The 16219-nt window shown below is 44.1% G+C and overlaps 1 protein-coding gene across 2 annotated transcripts in view; it reads right to left on the bottom strand.

Annotated features, from left to right (window-relative positions):
- The window catches only part of LOC105464958 (protein kinase C epsilon), a 538891-nt gene that overhangs the window by 88473 nt on the left and 434199 nt on the right, over positions 1–16219 (bottom strand). For both annotated transcript variants that reach the window (XM_011713128.3, XM_011713127.3), the window contains exon 11: positions 12798–12952. In XM_011713128.3, coding sequence (XP_011711430.1) covers positions 12798–12952 — 155 coding nt within the window. The remainder of the gene's footprint in view (positions 1–12797; positions 12953–16219) is intronic.

Genomic DNA, 16219 nt, shown 5'->3' with positions numbered 1-16219 from the left:
AGAAGGAGGCAACAATCACCAGTATGAATCCTTAGCTCGCTGCTGCATGACCAGAGGGAAGCAAAACCAATTAAGTGTAGTCTCCACGGCCTCAGCTCACTATGGTACCCCTACCACTCTCCTCCTCACCCCACTTCCAGCCTGAGTCATCTTGAAACAAACACGGCCAACTGGGAGGGACCGACCCACAGAGACCAGCTTCAAACATTCACACAGGACTCTGCTTACCATGGCAAAGTTGCCACTTGTTTGCTGAAACAATTCCCATTTTTAGTAGCTCAATCATTAGCCAAAGGCATTGAAGGAACAAAAATCGTATGACTAAGCCTTGGAGCATTCAGTACTGGCTGTTGAACATATTGAAGCGATAATTGTTCCAAGACATTTACTTTACAGAACACAGCATAGTCATAAAATAAAATATATTGATGCCAAATTCCCCTATATAGGACAGGTCCCGACACCTCAAATTAGCCCTTGTTTGGAAGACTCTAACCAGACCAAGTGTTTTCATCAGTTGACTAACTAGCAGGATACATTCATCCCCATTTTTGAGATGGACAAAGTGAATCTTACGAAGTCTGCACTCAGCCACTTGCAAAATAGAATAACAATGATAATAATAACAGTAACTAACGTTTAGTGAGCAATTACTCTGTACTAGAACCAGTTGTTACTGCTTTACTTCTGTTAACTCTCATTTGATTCTCACAATATTTCTGTGTGAGGGGGAGTAATAACCCCATTTAACAGACGAAGAAACTGAGGTTTAGGGAAGTTAAGTTCTTTGCCCGACATCACAGATCTAATGAGCGCAGAGGCAGGGTTAGAGACCAGGGGTTCCAGAGTTGTGCCCTTAACCACTTTATAATGGGTTCTCAGTTCTATACAAGCTACCATGAAAGACACAAAAATAAGAGATGACGGGGTCCCTCATAATTTTTGCTCTGAACACACATTACTAGCTGAAACACTCAAACAAATTCAATCAGGAATTTCCCTTTGGTGCCAAACTTCCTGTTTGCTCTGAACCTCTGATGTCAATGGCAGTCAGAATTCTACTTCTAAGCTGGTCAGCAATAACGCTGCTTCCTCCAAGGAATGTAAACTTGGCTTTCATCCCAGTCAGCTGGGTCTCTCCTATCTCCTCCTCCCTTCCCCTTTGTTAGGTCACAATGCTTTCATCTCTGCAACTGTCATTGGCACGTAACACTGCATGGAATCAGTTTGGAATAAAGATAGTCTCAGCCTCAAGTAGATTTGGACCCATGAAAAAGGGATGACTGGCCGGGCGCGGTGGCTCACGCCTGTAATCGCAGCACTTTGGGAGGATGAGGTGGGCAGATCACGAGGTCAGGAGATCGAGACCATCCTGGCTAACACGGTGAAACTCTGTCTCTACTAAAAATACAAAAAAAAAAAAAAAAAAAAATTAGCTGGGCATGGTGGCAGGCACCTGTAGTCCCAGCTACTCAGGAGGCTGAGGCAGGAGAATGGCGTGAACCCAGGAGGCAGAGCTTGCAGTGGGCCGAAACTGCGCCACTGCACTCCAGCCTGGGAGACAGAGCGAGACTCCATCTCAAAAAAAAAAAAAAACAGTGATGACTCCTGAAAAACTCATGCTGGCATTTGGCATTCCCTTATTAGGGGACAAGCCCTTCATTTATATGACATGGGAGAGGGACAGAATGATTCTTATGACTAAAGTGCACATTTCCAAAGTCGGCTTCTTTGGTGAAGCTGAAGCCCTATATGACAAGGATGTGGGGCCAGGTTCTCATGAAGGTGGCTGGGAGCAAAGGGAGCCCAACAGGGAAGTCAAGGCACCAAAGTCAGACTTTGTAGCTTTTTTTTTTTTTTGAGACAGAAGTCTTGCTCTGTCGCCCAGGTTGGAGTGCAGTGGTACAATCTTGGCTCACTGCAAGCTCTGCCTCCCAGGTTCACGTCATTCTCCTGCCTCAGCCTCCCGAGTAGCTGGGACTACAGGCACCCACCACCACGCCCGGCTAATTTTTTTTTTGGTATATTTAGTAGAGATGAGTTAGCCAGGATGGTCCTGATCTCCTGACCTCGTGATCTGCCTGCTTTGGCCTCCCAAAGTGCTGGGATTACAGGCATAAGCCACTGTACCTGGCTGACTTTGCAGGTTTACAATGCAAGCAGATATGTCAGCCCTTGCAGCCTATTGGTTACTGTCATGCACATTTATCAGTATCTACGTATTCTGTCCCTGGGTTCCAAAGTGACCACATGAATAAAATATCACCTGATTATGAGATCTGGGCCCTTAGCCTGCAAAAGAGACACACACTCGTATATCTACCAACCTGCTCCTCCCAGACTGCAGTGTTACTGCACTGCCACCATCGTGGGGGTACCTGTAACTCCTCAGGCACTGGCTGAGCCCCCAAACAACCCCGGAGACATTTTTATGCCCAGTAGCTTATTTAACTATTATAATTTATGCCAGGTCCACAGGCCTTGCACTCTTATTTTAATATACATTAGTGGTGCCCTTTTACAGATGAGGAAACTGGCTCAGAGAGATGAGATCATTTGCCCAGCACTACATAGTTAGTAAGTGACAATACTAGGACTTGAACTGAGGTCCTCAGTATTAGTTTGCTAGAACTGCTATAACAAAAAACTACAGATTGAGTGACTTAACAGGAATTTATTTTCTCGCAGTTGTGAAGGCTGGAAGCATAAGACCAAGGTGCTGGCAGGGTTGGTTTCTTCTGAGTCTCTCTCCTTGGCTTGTAGAAGGTTGTATTCTCCCAGTTTCTTCACAAGGTCTTCCCTTGTGCTTGTCTGTGTCCTAATCTCCTCTTCTTATAAGGACATCATCTATATTGGATTAGGTCACCCAATGATCTCATTTTCCCTTCATTATCTCTTTAAAGGCCCTATCTCCAAATGCCATCACATTCTGAGGTACTGGGGATTGGAGCTTCAACATATGAATCTGGGGGTCGGGGGCATGATTCAGCCCATTCACCCTCTGACTCCAAAACTGTGTTCTCCGCTTAGCCAACCAATAATAATGGAGCCTACTAGGTATCAAAGATTGCACTCAGCACTTCTGCAAATGTTTTCTCATGTAATTTTCAAAGTAGTCCAGAGAGGTTTGCATTATAATTCCCATGGAACAGTGAGAAAACTGCATTTCAAACAGTTTAATTATTCTACCCAGGAAAACACAACAAAGATGAGGCAGACCCAGGATTCAGCCTCATTCTTCGGACCCTAAACTCTGTGCTGTCTCCAACATACAGTGTTGCTTCCCACGTAAAACTGGGACTGGCAGCAAAGAGGACAGGGTGACCCGACAGTGCCAGTGATGGTGGTGGGATGTGGCAAGATCTCCTTTTTGGAAAGGTCATAAATTCAGTGGACAATAAGAGTATCCACTGTATAAGGTTGGTGTGACGACCAAATAAGTTAATATGTGCGAAGTGTTTAGAAGAGTGTCTGGCTACACAAAGGCTAAGTACGTGTTTTGCTATTATTATTGCTGCTGTTGTTGCTGCTATTATTATGATTCTTATTCATTTCTGGATAAAGAGTGCAGATTTTGAATATTCACCACTATTTTACTTTCCTTCCTAAAATTACACACAAAGATGGAGAGAATAAGAAAGAAACAACGCAACACAATGTTGGAATCTTGAAAGTAAACGGATGAGTGGTAACTGAATTAGTAGAGCCAAGAAAACAGAATCCTGAACCAGCAATGGGGAAGGTCAAGAGCAATCAAATTTATGCTGCAGAATTTCCACCTTCCTATCCCCAAAGCTCAGGAAATATGCAGTAACAGCTACTCTGGAGATGAGGGTGATGTGGAGAGAGATAAAAGAGAGATTTGCTTGAAAACTAGTTATAAACCCAGATTCTTCTTTCCTCTTGGCATGGCCCCTTCCCTGTCCCTAGAGGTTTGTTCTCTGGAGCAGTGAAACAGGATCTCTAGACTAAGCATGGAGTGAGGGTAGTTGGGCATGAGGGTATAGTACTGAACACAGGAGAATTAAATAAACATGTGTACTCTGGAAGCTGGGTCCTCCAATCTGGCTTCACTTGGTTCCTGCGGTGCTGGCCACTAGGCCATCTCCCTTTAGGCAAGACTCTGGGAGTAATCGAAGAACTCCAAGAGGAAAGTCCTAAAAATAGTGATAGTCTGAGGCTCCCCAACTAAGTGGGCCACCCAGATTAGTCTACGGTGAACCCCAAGTTGACTAGTCCAATATCTGAATGATAGTTCCAGAAAGAGAAACAGAAGAGAAAGAATCATTAAAGAAATAAGTAATACATTTTCTAGAACTGAAGGGCTTAATTTTCTAAATTGAAGAGATCTATCCTGGGTGAGTGCAATAGATGAAAACAGACCTATGTCGCATCACTCAATAATTTTAGAATAATGGAGACAAAGCTTTAACACACTTCTGGAAAACAGAAATCGAGCCATACAAATGATCGAGAATCCAATTGACTTCAGACTTCTGCACAGCAACACTGAGAGTTGGAAGACAATGGAACGATACCTTAAAATTGAGTGAAAATGCTTTTTTTTTTTTTTAATTTCAACTTTTATTTTAAGTTCTGAGTTCTTATGCAGGATGTGCACGTTTGTTATACAGGTAAATGCATGCCATGGTGGTCTGCTGCACAGATCATCCTATCACCTAGCTAAGCCCAGGATCCATTAGCTATTCTTTCTGATGCTCTCCCTCTCCCCACCCTCCCAACCCCATCCCCAACAGACCCCAGAGTGTGTAGTTCCCCACCATATGTCCATGTGTTCTCATCGTTCAGCTCCCACTTGCAGGTGAGAACATGTGGTGTTTGCTTTTCTGTTCCTGTGTTAGCCTGCTGAGGATAACGGCTTCCAGCTCCACCCACATCCCTGCAAAGGACATGATCTCATCTGAAGATTCTTTTTAATCTAAAATTCTATGCCCAGTGAAACTCTTCATCAAGTCCGAGAGTAAAATAAAGATGATTTTAGATATAAAAGGAAAGTCTCAAAATTTCACTTCCTATATATTTGTTCTCAGAAATCTACTAAAGGTGCTTCACCAAACTGATGCAGTATACAAAAAGAGGAAGGCAGGAGATACTGGAACCAGGAACTTAACATGACAGTGGGAAAAGGAAGCCTAGGATGAAAGTGAAGGGGAATCCCAGGGTGACAGCTTTGTGGCACGCACACAGGGCAGAAGGTAATCTTTTAGACTGGAACAGTTTACAAAGCTTGGCGAAGAATGTATCCAAGAATATGAAATTAATAGAATACTGATTATACTTAAACATCCTAAAAGGAGATATGGACAGTTTGTAAAGAGTTTGTGGTTGAATCAATAATAATTACATAGAAAACAAAGAGATATTTATTAACTCCAGAGAAAATAAACAGAAAAAAATGCATTGAGAAGGAAAAGTAACTATAGCATACCACATAACTGAATTCCAAATAGTATTTCATAGTCATACTAATGTATACTATATATTCATTTAACCAAAATTACAGAAAACTATATTGAGAGGATGGGAGGTTGGGAAGGGTGTGCATATGTGATAGGGCTGTGGAGGTGGGTAGTGGGTGAGAAACAGAACGAAATCCTCATCTTCCACAGTGGAAAGTCACTAGAGAATGTCTAAAATAATTGTTTTTAAAATCACAATAAGGCTAGGTGCCATGGTTCATGGCTGTGTAATTCCAGCACTTTGGGAGGCTGAGGTGAGAGGATTCCTCAAACCCAGGAGTTCCAGGTTGCAGTGAGCTATCACTGTAACGCTGCATGACAGCCTGGGCAACAGAGCAAGACCCTGTCTCAAAAAAAAAAAAAAAAAAGTAACAATAAGATAACGTTGTTTCTACATACATATCAAAAGACCCAGCTACGAGTTGAATGTGGTTGCTTCTTTGGAAGGTGAAATTGAGGGGAGGGAAGGCAAAAAAAAACTGCTTTGTTATTTACCAGAACACCATGTAGAACTGATTCATCTACATGTACATCTTTGATTAAAGTAACATCTAAGCTTTACACTATCTCATTCTGTGAACTCGGGTGAGTTATTCCACCAATTTTGGTTTCCAAGTTCTGCATCTACAAAACGAAGGAGATGGATTATGCAGTCTCCAAGGCCCTCCCTGATTTAACATTCACTCATCATTTCTGCCATGGTAGCTGATCTCCTTCCATTAGAGACTCGGTCCTTAGATCTTTAGGAGTTTTATGTCAAAATATCATTTTCTATAATGGGTGGGGTAACGCTGACAGCTGAGAACAATGCTCTCTGGGGAAAACAATCCCCAAGTACCCTCAGTGACTTTCTAAAGGTCAGGTCCTAGAAGACTCAAAGGCAAAAAGAGATGCCCTTACTTTCTCCTCCCTTTCTTTGTATTAGAGTTTTAAATAACTTGATAATGTATTAATAGAGGATGAGACTACACATTAGACCTTCCAGTTATTAATTCAGGTTTAACTAAAGACCTTCATCCAAGTCAGGAAATCCCTAACTGTGTGCCAATGGCAGGATATGATTCCAGAGATTAAGGCACATCCCCTCTGACTAGCAGGATGGCAGGACTAAAATTTATATCACAACTTCATACGCATTTTCCATACGGAGGCCTGGTTTGGAGGGCACAGCTAGAGACCTCAGTACAACCCCAGCTCCTTCTAGGAAAGGCCCTCCTAAGTCTCTCCTATGGGCTTTGTTCCCCGTCTCTGGAGAGAACAAGATAGTTAAGACAGGTTTATAAGATGCACTGAGGTTCTGACTAAATTTTTGTTCCTTGCTCTTAATTCTTATTTGACTTTTTGTAAACATCATGGTCAACAAGGAAAGCCCTTTCTAAGCACCTCCCAAGTACAGAAGAATCTAGGCTTCGCCAAGGCAGAGGCACCTCCTCTCTCTCCCCTCTGCCCAACTCTGGCACCGGGCACACTACAGGCACTGGGGGAAGACTGACTCCCAGGGAATGATGATAAGGGCTCATTAGAAATCAAAAGGCTTGGAGAATCTAGGGAGGGAGAGTTTATAACTTATACCTTTCTCCACTGGTGGAGAAAGACCAAATTTTAGTGCTCAAAATGACAAATGTTAATTATTCGTGATATGTGACATAATAAGATGCTCTGTCATTTCCCACTGGCTTTCATATCCTCTATCACAGTCTGACTTCTAGTAATCACTCTCAGCTACCTTTTGAAGGAGACAAGGCAGGTACTGTCTGAACTTCACAAGTGGAGAGCAGTCACAAAGAGGTTTTGTAAGTTGCTCAAGAAGATTTTTCAGAAAGTTCTCTAGAAACTGTTAAACTGTTTACCCCTGGGTAGTTATGAGTTTGATGAAGAAAAATGGACTTTACACCATTTTTCACTGCTTAAATTTTTATTTTCCCTGTGACTACTACTTTATCATTTCAAAAAAGAAAGAGTTCAATTTTATCAGAAGGAAAGAATGAAGAAAAAAGGACAAGAAATAATTCATTTCTCTAAAGTGATTTCAGGCATTCCTTTTGGTGACTGGGATGGATAAGACATCTCTAATGTTCTTTCACTGTATCTTAACAATGTAAATTTGAGGTATAATGTGACTGGCTAACATTTACTGAGAACTTACTGTGTGGCAGGTGGTATTTTAAATTATTTAGACCTATCCACCCATGAAATCCCTACAACTTTGTGAGACAGGTATAACTATCATTCCCACTTTATTGATGAGGATGCAGGCAGAAAGCATGGGGACACTTGGTCAGGGCTGTGGAATATACATCTTTCTCCACCCTCTGCTGCACAGCGCTCCTGACTTCCGGATTACAAAAGAAAAAAAGATACTTTCCTGGCTGCCAAGCCTTCAGCTCCATTCCCAGGCCCCTCTGCTCCCTTCACTGTCTGAGGCATCATCACAAAATCTCTCCTTCATGACATGTGGACAGAGGGAGTATTCTCTGAAAGTCAGCTGCTGCCGTTGAGTGGCTCGGAGAGTCACATGCATAAGCACTGAGCAGCATGTTGAGGAGGAGGAATTTCCCTGAATCAACCTTGGACGGAAGGCCCACCCTTCCAAAACCTCCCACAGTGTCTACAAGTGTATGGGGGGGCGGGTTGCTAAATGCCATAATTAGGAAGAGTGGAAACAGGTGATCTAACGCATTCTTCTACTACAGCACAAGGGACAGGAACCCACCCCCACCCCTCCCCACACTCCATGTCCAGCAGGGAACACAGAGACAGCGCCCTCTGCTGTGTAGGGGGAAAGAGACCAGAGGAAAAGGAGATTGTGTCTATCTGCTTGGGTTCTCTTTCAAGTGTGAGCCAGAGAAATGACTTCTCTTACTTCTTGGACATGGACCAATTAGCTGCTAATTGCTTGTGTATCAATTCCAACAGGAAAGCCGGAAAATTCTATCTCAACTTAAGCAATGACGCTTATCCTCCTAAACTTGGTCTTGCCTGTCTCCCACATAAATTCCCTGTATCACACACAAAACATGGTCTCTGCCTGGATCAGAATAGCCAGAAGCCAACAGGCAGAAACACATACACACAACTTCTCCATCAACCTCATACAGACCTCCCCAGAGAGCCCTTCTCAGAGCCTTTTGCAGCTTGATACAAAGGCAGCATGGGAAACACAGACCACAGGGTCCTCAAGAATCCATAAAATAAAAGATAAGAAGAAATGGGTGTTTTTGGGGGTCCAGAAAAAGAAATATGTTGTATACTAGAAATGCTTCAAACAAAGACTTGAGAAATATACACCTGTGAGGTAGCAACCCACTGGATTAGAAGACTCTGGGGCAGTAGAGACTACAAGAACAAATATTGATTGATCACCTACTGCCAAGTAGGATACCGTCTTAGATCAACTAGGTAAGCACTCTCAGGTGGAGTTCTCAATGACAGAAGAGGTATCATAAGTAAAAACCCTAGGGTAGCAGAGGGAACAAGCAGAATGCGCAATAAAGAGACTGTCATGTTGCTCAGGGGAGGCATGATCCCACTATGGGAGGGAGTCAGGGGAGGCCGCTCACAGCTGGAGTGCTTGATGAGGTCCCGAGGATGAATTCTCTTCAGCTATGGTCTCCCAATCACCTAGATAACATTTTTAAAAAAATACAAATTCCTAAACTCCATACGTCAGATCTATTGAATCAATAGCTCCAGGAGTATTACTCTGGAATCTGTGTTTATGATTATTATGGCAAAACATCCATGAAAGTAGACAGAATAGTGAACTCCAAGTGCCCATCATCCATCTCCAGCAATCACCTACTCATGACCATTCTGTTTTCACCCATCCCCTTACCTATTTCCCCTTCCCCAGTATTATAGGATCTGTATTTTTTTAAACCAGGGACCCTGAGGCAGTCAGATCTTGGATGTGAACTGGGAACCACTGATGCAGACCAGATTAGGAGCAACGGAATCCTGGGGACAATGGGGGCAAAGGCTCAGAGAAGTGAGAGGGAATGGTATTTTGGGGATAATGGCAAGTAATTTAGAATGCCTAAAGGGTGGCAATGGGGATAAGGGCCAAAAGGTCATCAGGGCCATGGGGCCCTGTTAACAGTACAGTGTCTTTGTGAGAAGCACAAAACTCCATTTCCTCTGGGTAGAAAAGCATCCCTTGCTGAGGGCTGAAGCTCCCCATGCAAGTGGAGAGGGGCTGGATGCCTTCCCCCACCCACTACCTGTGCCCCTCACTTCTGCTGGGCCCAAACTACAAAGCTATGCACAGCAGCCCCAGGGCCTGGGGTCTGGTTCCCAAAGATGTTTGGACTTTATCTTATAAGGGCCGAAGGCTGCTAAGAAGGGGAACATGCAACAACCAGTCTGTGTTTTAGAATAGTGGGCAGCAATGGAGGGGAGGTGGATGGATAGACTGGAGGGCAGAAAACCAAGAGGCAGTAAGCTAGTGAAGACAGTGACTACTGCAAACTAGCCAGGGAAGAAGGGAGAGGGCTAGGAAGGTCCAACGTTGATGGGGAGAGGTTTAACAGAAGAGATCTTGTGTGGGGCTCTGGAAATAATGCAGGGCTAGATATAGAGGAATGCTGGATACAGAGATGTGAAGAGTCATTGGCATGTAGAAGTTGTCTGAAGCCATGGGAAGGCTGAAATTGCCCAGTGTGTAGAATAAGAATGAGGAGAGGCATGAAGGCCCTGGGGAAAACCAGCATTTACAGGATGAAGGAGCCAGCCACGGTGATAAGAATGGTTAGGACAATGGGAAGGGAGGTGGGGAGAAGAGAATGGCTCATAGAAGCCAATAGAGCAAAAGTGGTCACAGGTTGGTGAGAGGAAGACATTCATTTAGGGAAGCTGAAATGTAAGGGAAGGTCAAGTTTTGGAGTACCTAAAATGATTAGCAAAGGAGTTTAGAGTTGAACTTGAAAAGGCGGGGTACCAAGTGTCATGGTGTGCAGCATTAGTTGGTGTGTCAGTTACACCTCCTATGCCTGTCATTTACCACGTATGGCTTTGGACACATTCCTTAAATTGAGTCTCTGTATCCCTGCAATAAAATGTTGGTGATTGTACCCACTCTATTAGAGATGGTGAAGACATCTCAAGGAATGGCAGTTTTTCTTCTTGTCTTTGGCACCTAACAATGCACAGCCTTGAAGTACGTGCATTGTATCCAATTCCTGCATCTCTAAGTAGCTTGTAAATTGCTTTCAGGATAGGGATTAAGGCCATTCAGACCATTAACTGAAGTCAATGATCCTATGTTGATATTTATTATGCACAAATCAAGAAGAGCATGTAGAATAAGAATAAAGGAAGATTGAAGGTTTAATAAAAAGAAGAAATGGCCCTTTGAGTATGAAACTTAGAGAAGGATCCATATAGATGTCCAATCCTACCACAAGGTGAACAGTGGCAGGTGCAGCAATGAAAGTCTCAAATTGCAATTTCTTCACAAAGGAAAGTGTGAAGGATGCAGAGACTCACTCTGGCTAATGGAGCCAGGCAGGCAGTGCTGCATGGGGTTTTGCGGCTGGACAGAGGAGGTACAAATGAGGGCAGAAGCACAGCAAAGTTGGAAATTGGCAGGTGAGTTTGAGGAAAGCTAAGAACCTTTGTGGGTGCGAAACAAGGGGTGTGGGAAGTGAGGAGAGAAAGGTGTATGAAGCTGTAGCAGACACAGCCTAAAGTGACCCCCAACTCATACTCTGGTATAATCCTATAATCTTTTGCCCTTGAGTAAGGTGGAGCCTGTGACTTACCTCTAACCAACAGAATATGGCAAAGCTGATGTGATATCACTACTGGGGTTATGCGATATTATATGGCAAAGGGATATTGCAGATATAATTAAGGCTCAAATCATCTGACTTTGAGTTAATCAAAAGGGACATTATCTTGGGTAAGCCTGATTAGGGCCATTGACAAGAAGGCCCAGACCTTCCCTGAAGTTAGAGACTTACGGCAGAAAACACTTGCTCTGCTGCTGGCCTTGAAGGAGCAAGTCACATGAGTTCTAAAGCTGCAAGGAAAAAAAAATCTACCCACAAGCACATGAGCTTGAAAGATGAGCCCAAACTTCAGAAGAGAATGCAGCCCCAGCTGATTTCTCAATCACAGCCTCATGAGACCCTGAACAGGGCATGTAGGTAAGTCATACCTGGACTCCTGACCCACGGAAAGTGCAAGATAATGGAAGGGTACTGTTTGACACCATTACGTTTGCGGTCATTGGATATGCAGCAACAGAAAAAAAATGCATGGACTCCCATGGCAAAGGGCCATGAATGGCAGCCTAGGAAGCATGGGTTTTATTATATGGGTTCTAGGAAATCACTGACTGAGGAAGCTTAGAGATGGCAGAAGGAAGGGAAGCCTGGAGTGGGGTTGACCAGAATGCCTTGAAGAACATCTGGCCAGGGCCCTGCTCCCAGGAGCAGGTCAGTAATGTTCAGATGAGTAACCAAGTTCTAGGTGAAACCAAGCCAGCTACCCTTCTACCCAATTAAAAAAAAAAAATAATAATAAATAAATAAATAAAAATAAAATAAAAAAAGAGGAAGCAAAGACCAAGTGAAGAAATTAACAGCATTGAGAAAACCTTAAGGAACTTTAGTGTTCTTGTTGCTAATTATAAATATTTACTCCTCCCAGCATTCCTAACCTCACAGAAAAGCCTGCATAGCCTTGTTCTCTTTATGGAAAATTAGTGTGCGCGTGCATGTGTGTGTGGACGTGCGTGTGTTTCTTGGAAGGGGAGCGGGCAGTAATAAAGGATTGGACGATCTGCAAAAAGTCACTTCCTGTTGGATATTGTCTAGTTCCCATTCCCTGTTCCCCACCCAAGATCATAAACCCCCAGTCCCTCAAGCAACTCCTCCTTCCCTGATTCTATCTGCTGGAGAAAACTAAGCCAAACAAACTCAGGAAGTGGCAAGAGACTGGGAAGGGGAGGAAGTTCATGGCACAGAAGAAAAACGTAAAGAGAATGCCCTGATGTTCAAGGAAGAGGGTGGAGGAGAGAGAGAAATGAAGGTCACACCAAGGTCACCTGGCACCAAGCCTTTAAAATGTCATGCTTGAGCTTTAAATCAAAACTGGCACAAACAGTGGGTCAAATCTCCCAGGGCCATTCAAATACTAACATTCACAGGAATAAACAGCCCCCAAAAAACCCTTCTGTAAGCAAATTGGAACAAACAGCTAATCTAAAGCAGGTTGCTAAGAGATGAGTGGGCAGGAGCTGAAGTCAGTTCAAGTATCTGAAGCATCCTTTATTTTCTTCACTTTCAGCAAAGAGAGGAGGAGAGAAGAAGCTACCTGTAGATGACTCCATGCTGGTGGAGGAACATGAGGGCCGACGTGACCTCTGCAGCATAGAACCGTGAACGAGGCTCATCAAATTTTCGGGAGCGCTGAATCTGAAACATGAGGTCTCCACCATTTACATATTCCATGACGAAAAAGAGGCGGTCCTGAAAGGAGAGAAGAAAATGCCATTTGGGTCATTCGATTGCAGCTGCCCACACAGGCCAGCTTAGTGTGAGCTCAGCATAAGGTTACCAGGAATCAAGGGGGAAGAAGCCTCAAAGGTGGGTGAATCCTGGTAGCACCTGATCCAGAAAGAAGACAAAGGAATAAAGCACACAGATTAGAGTATGAAGTGCAATTTTACTTTTTCTCTCTCTTCCTTTGGTGGGCATCAGCTCGGTCTAGTGGAAGTAGCCTAAATGGACAGAAAGGAGACCGGGATCTTTGATTTTTGTTGCTAACTGGAAGTGTGGCCTTGGACAAGTCTCTGCCCTTTTGGGGTCCAGTTGCCTTTATATGTGTGGTAGGTTGAACAACCCTCCTCTAAAAGATATCCAGGTCCTAACCCTTGAATGTGTCAATGTTACCTTATATGGCTAAAAAAAAAAGAAAGAAAAAAAAAAGGATTTTGCAGATGTAATTAAGCGAAGGATCCTGAGATGGGGAGGTTATCCTGGATTACCAGCATGGGTCTTAAATATAATCATAAGTGTCCTTATAAGAGGCAGGTAGAGGGAGACCTGAGACAGGGAGGAGGAGGCCGAGTGGCCACAGAGATAGAGATTGGAGTGAAGCCGTCACAAGTCAAAGGATGCAGACAGCCCCGGAAGCTGGAAGACGCAAGGAGCGGAGTCTCTGGAGGGAGAATGGCCTGGCCAGCACCTTCATGTAGGCCCAGTGATGCTAGACTCCTGGCTTCCAGAACTGTGAAAGAATACATTTCTGTGGTTTTAAGCCACCAAGTTTGCAGTAATTTGTTGAGGCAGTCCCAGGAGACTAACAGATTGCAATGTGGAATCATGAGACTGTGAACCCCCATTCACTGTGAGGGCCACTTTTTACTTTGGAGGATATTCCTTCCAGGATCTCCTGTGGCTTCCTCCCTCAAGGCAGCCCTCAGAACGGCCAAACCACAGTCACACCTCATTGTAGATGGCCCCTTCTTACCTGCAATCTATGACAATGTGGGGAGAGGATGGACTGAATTCTCTTTGCACCGTTTCTTGACTATTATACTCTAAGCTCCTAGGGTGTGGGACACTCTGCTAGGTGAGGGCAAAGAATTATAAGCCATTGCTGTCCAGGGGAGCTTACAATCCAGGGGTGGAGATGGAAAATGGGCAAAATGATAAAAAAAAACAAAATAGGAGCCAAATGCATGAAAAACACCAGGTGCTAAAAAGATTCAGAGAAAAAGGAGCTCTCTGACTCCGGAGGCCATGAAGGATTTTAGATGTAGCTAGGCCTGGAGAGAAAAAGAAGGTCGGGGGAGGCAGGAACCAATGCCAGGACATGGGAATGGAGTAAGCAAGTTTAGGGGCCAGTAAACTGACCAGATCAGTTGTAGAGGAAGGTTAGCAAAGTAAATGGTGAGGTTTAAGAGGCCAGAGAGGCAGAGCACATTCTTTTTTTTTTTTGAGACAGAGTCTTGCTCTGTCGCCACGCTGGAGTGCAGTGGTTTGATCTCAGCTCACTGCAACCTCTGACTCCCAGGCAATTCTCCTGCCTCAGCCTCCTGAGTAGCTGGGATTACAGACACACGCCACCATGCCCGGTTAATTTTTGTAACTTTAGTACAGATGGGGTTTCCCCATGTTGGCCAGGATGGTCTTGATCTCCAGACCTCGTGATCCGCCCGCCTCGGCCTCCCAAAGTGCTGAGACTACAGGCGTGAGCCACCGTGCCTGGCTCACGTTCTTAACACATAGCTATAATCTAAGTGAAGCTTCCAGAGGATGTTAGCATATTATTTTCCATTAGGTCTCAGTAAAATTTACCAATGAGCTTCTTTATTTAGGAAGCATATCTATCTTACTACTGACATCTCTTTGAAAATAAAGTCCATAGTTAAGAATTGTTATTAATTCAAACTACTTTCATCCCCACTGCAGTCTCTAGAATTATTCAATCTTTACTGACATTCACAAAGGACCTAAGTCCGGTTTTTCTTCCATTTATTTTGCCCTTCTTCCAGGCCTACCTCGTTTTCTCCCCAGAGTATAATTTTGTAATCAGAAGTACATGGGCTGCCTTGCTGACTATTTATTCAATCATCCATTCTCCATTCAAATCCTCATTTCAAAAATTAAATGCTCTGGCCAATCTCAGACCATCGGAATCAGAATTTTTAAGGGTGGGGGCCCGGCCTCAGTAGTTGTAAAAGCTCCTCAGGTGATTCCCATGTGTGGCCAGGGTTGAGAAGCACTGACTCTCCTCCATCTGGTTTCTGCCTAGATATCTTGCATCTGTGCAATATAAGGATTATACATTATTTTGGTCTCCTTTCTGTCGTTTCAAGGATTCCTTCCAAGAACAAAGACTCTTCAACTCATGCATTAGAATCACATGGAAGCTTGTTAGGACACGGATTCCTGAGCCCCCCACTCAGATATCTGGTTCAGAAGATCTGGGGCAGAGTCTGAAAATCTGAATCCTCTAACAAGTTTCCGGGCAATGCTGGCAGGCCAGGGACAACACTGTGACAGCCTCTGCCCTGGAGCACTGGGGCAAGCCTTTCACATGGGAAGTACAGCTGGATCGTTCACTGAACACTAAACCACACTACCTGAAACAGCCACTGAGGTGCCCATTCCATAGTCACCGGCCCTGGACTTGGACTTTAGCAACAATGGAGTATTTCCTTGACTGTGTTTAGGAGAATCCAAATCTCTAAAGGGGAAGAACCTCCCCTCCCCATCATCCTCCCTGGCTGCTTTTTATTCTACCAACACTGGACACAGTTTTTAAGAGTAGGGGCTGTGGGGTGAGAAAGAGGCGTTCCCATATCTGTTTTATCACTCACTGGCTGCAAATGACTCCGGCAAATGCCTTTGACTCTCTGTGCTCAGTTTTCTGATCTGTAAAAGTGAGGATGGGCTGGGTGTAGTGGCTCACGCCTGTAATCCCAGAACTTTGGGAGGCCGAAGCGGGCAGATCACTTGAGGCCAGGAGATCAAGACCAACCTGGCCAACATGGCCAAACCCCGTCTATACAAAAAATACAAAAATTAGCTGGGCATGGTGGCGCGTTCCTGTAATCCCAGCTACTCAGGAGGCTGAGGCATGAGAGAGAATCGCTTGAGGTCGGGAGGTAGAAATTGCAGAGAGCTGAGATTGCACCATCGCACTCCAGCCTGAGTGACAGAGAGAAACTCCGTCTCAAAAAAAAAAAAAAAAAAAAAAAAAAAAAAAAATCCGAATGATTGAGTAAT

This window comes from Macaca nemestrina, chromosome 13 (genome assembly GCF_043159975.1).
Source record: "Macaca nemestrina isolate mMacNem1 chromosome 13, mMacNem.hap1, whole genome shotgun sequence".
Lineage (NCBI taxonomy): Eukaryota > Metazoa > Chordata > Mammalia > Primates > Cercopithecidae > Macaca > Macaca nemestrina.
The sequence above is the reverse complement of the archived record's forward strand: the minus strand, read 5'-3'. Positions and strand labels throughout refer to the sequence as shown.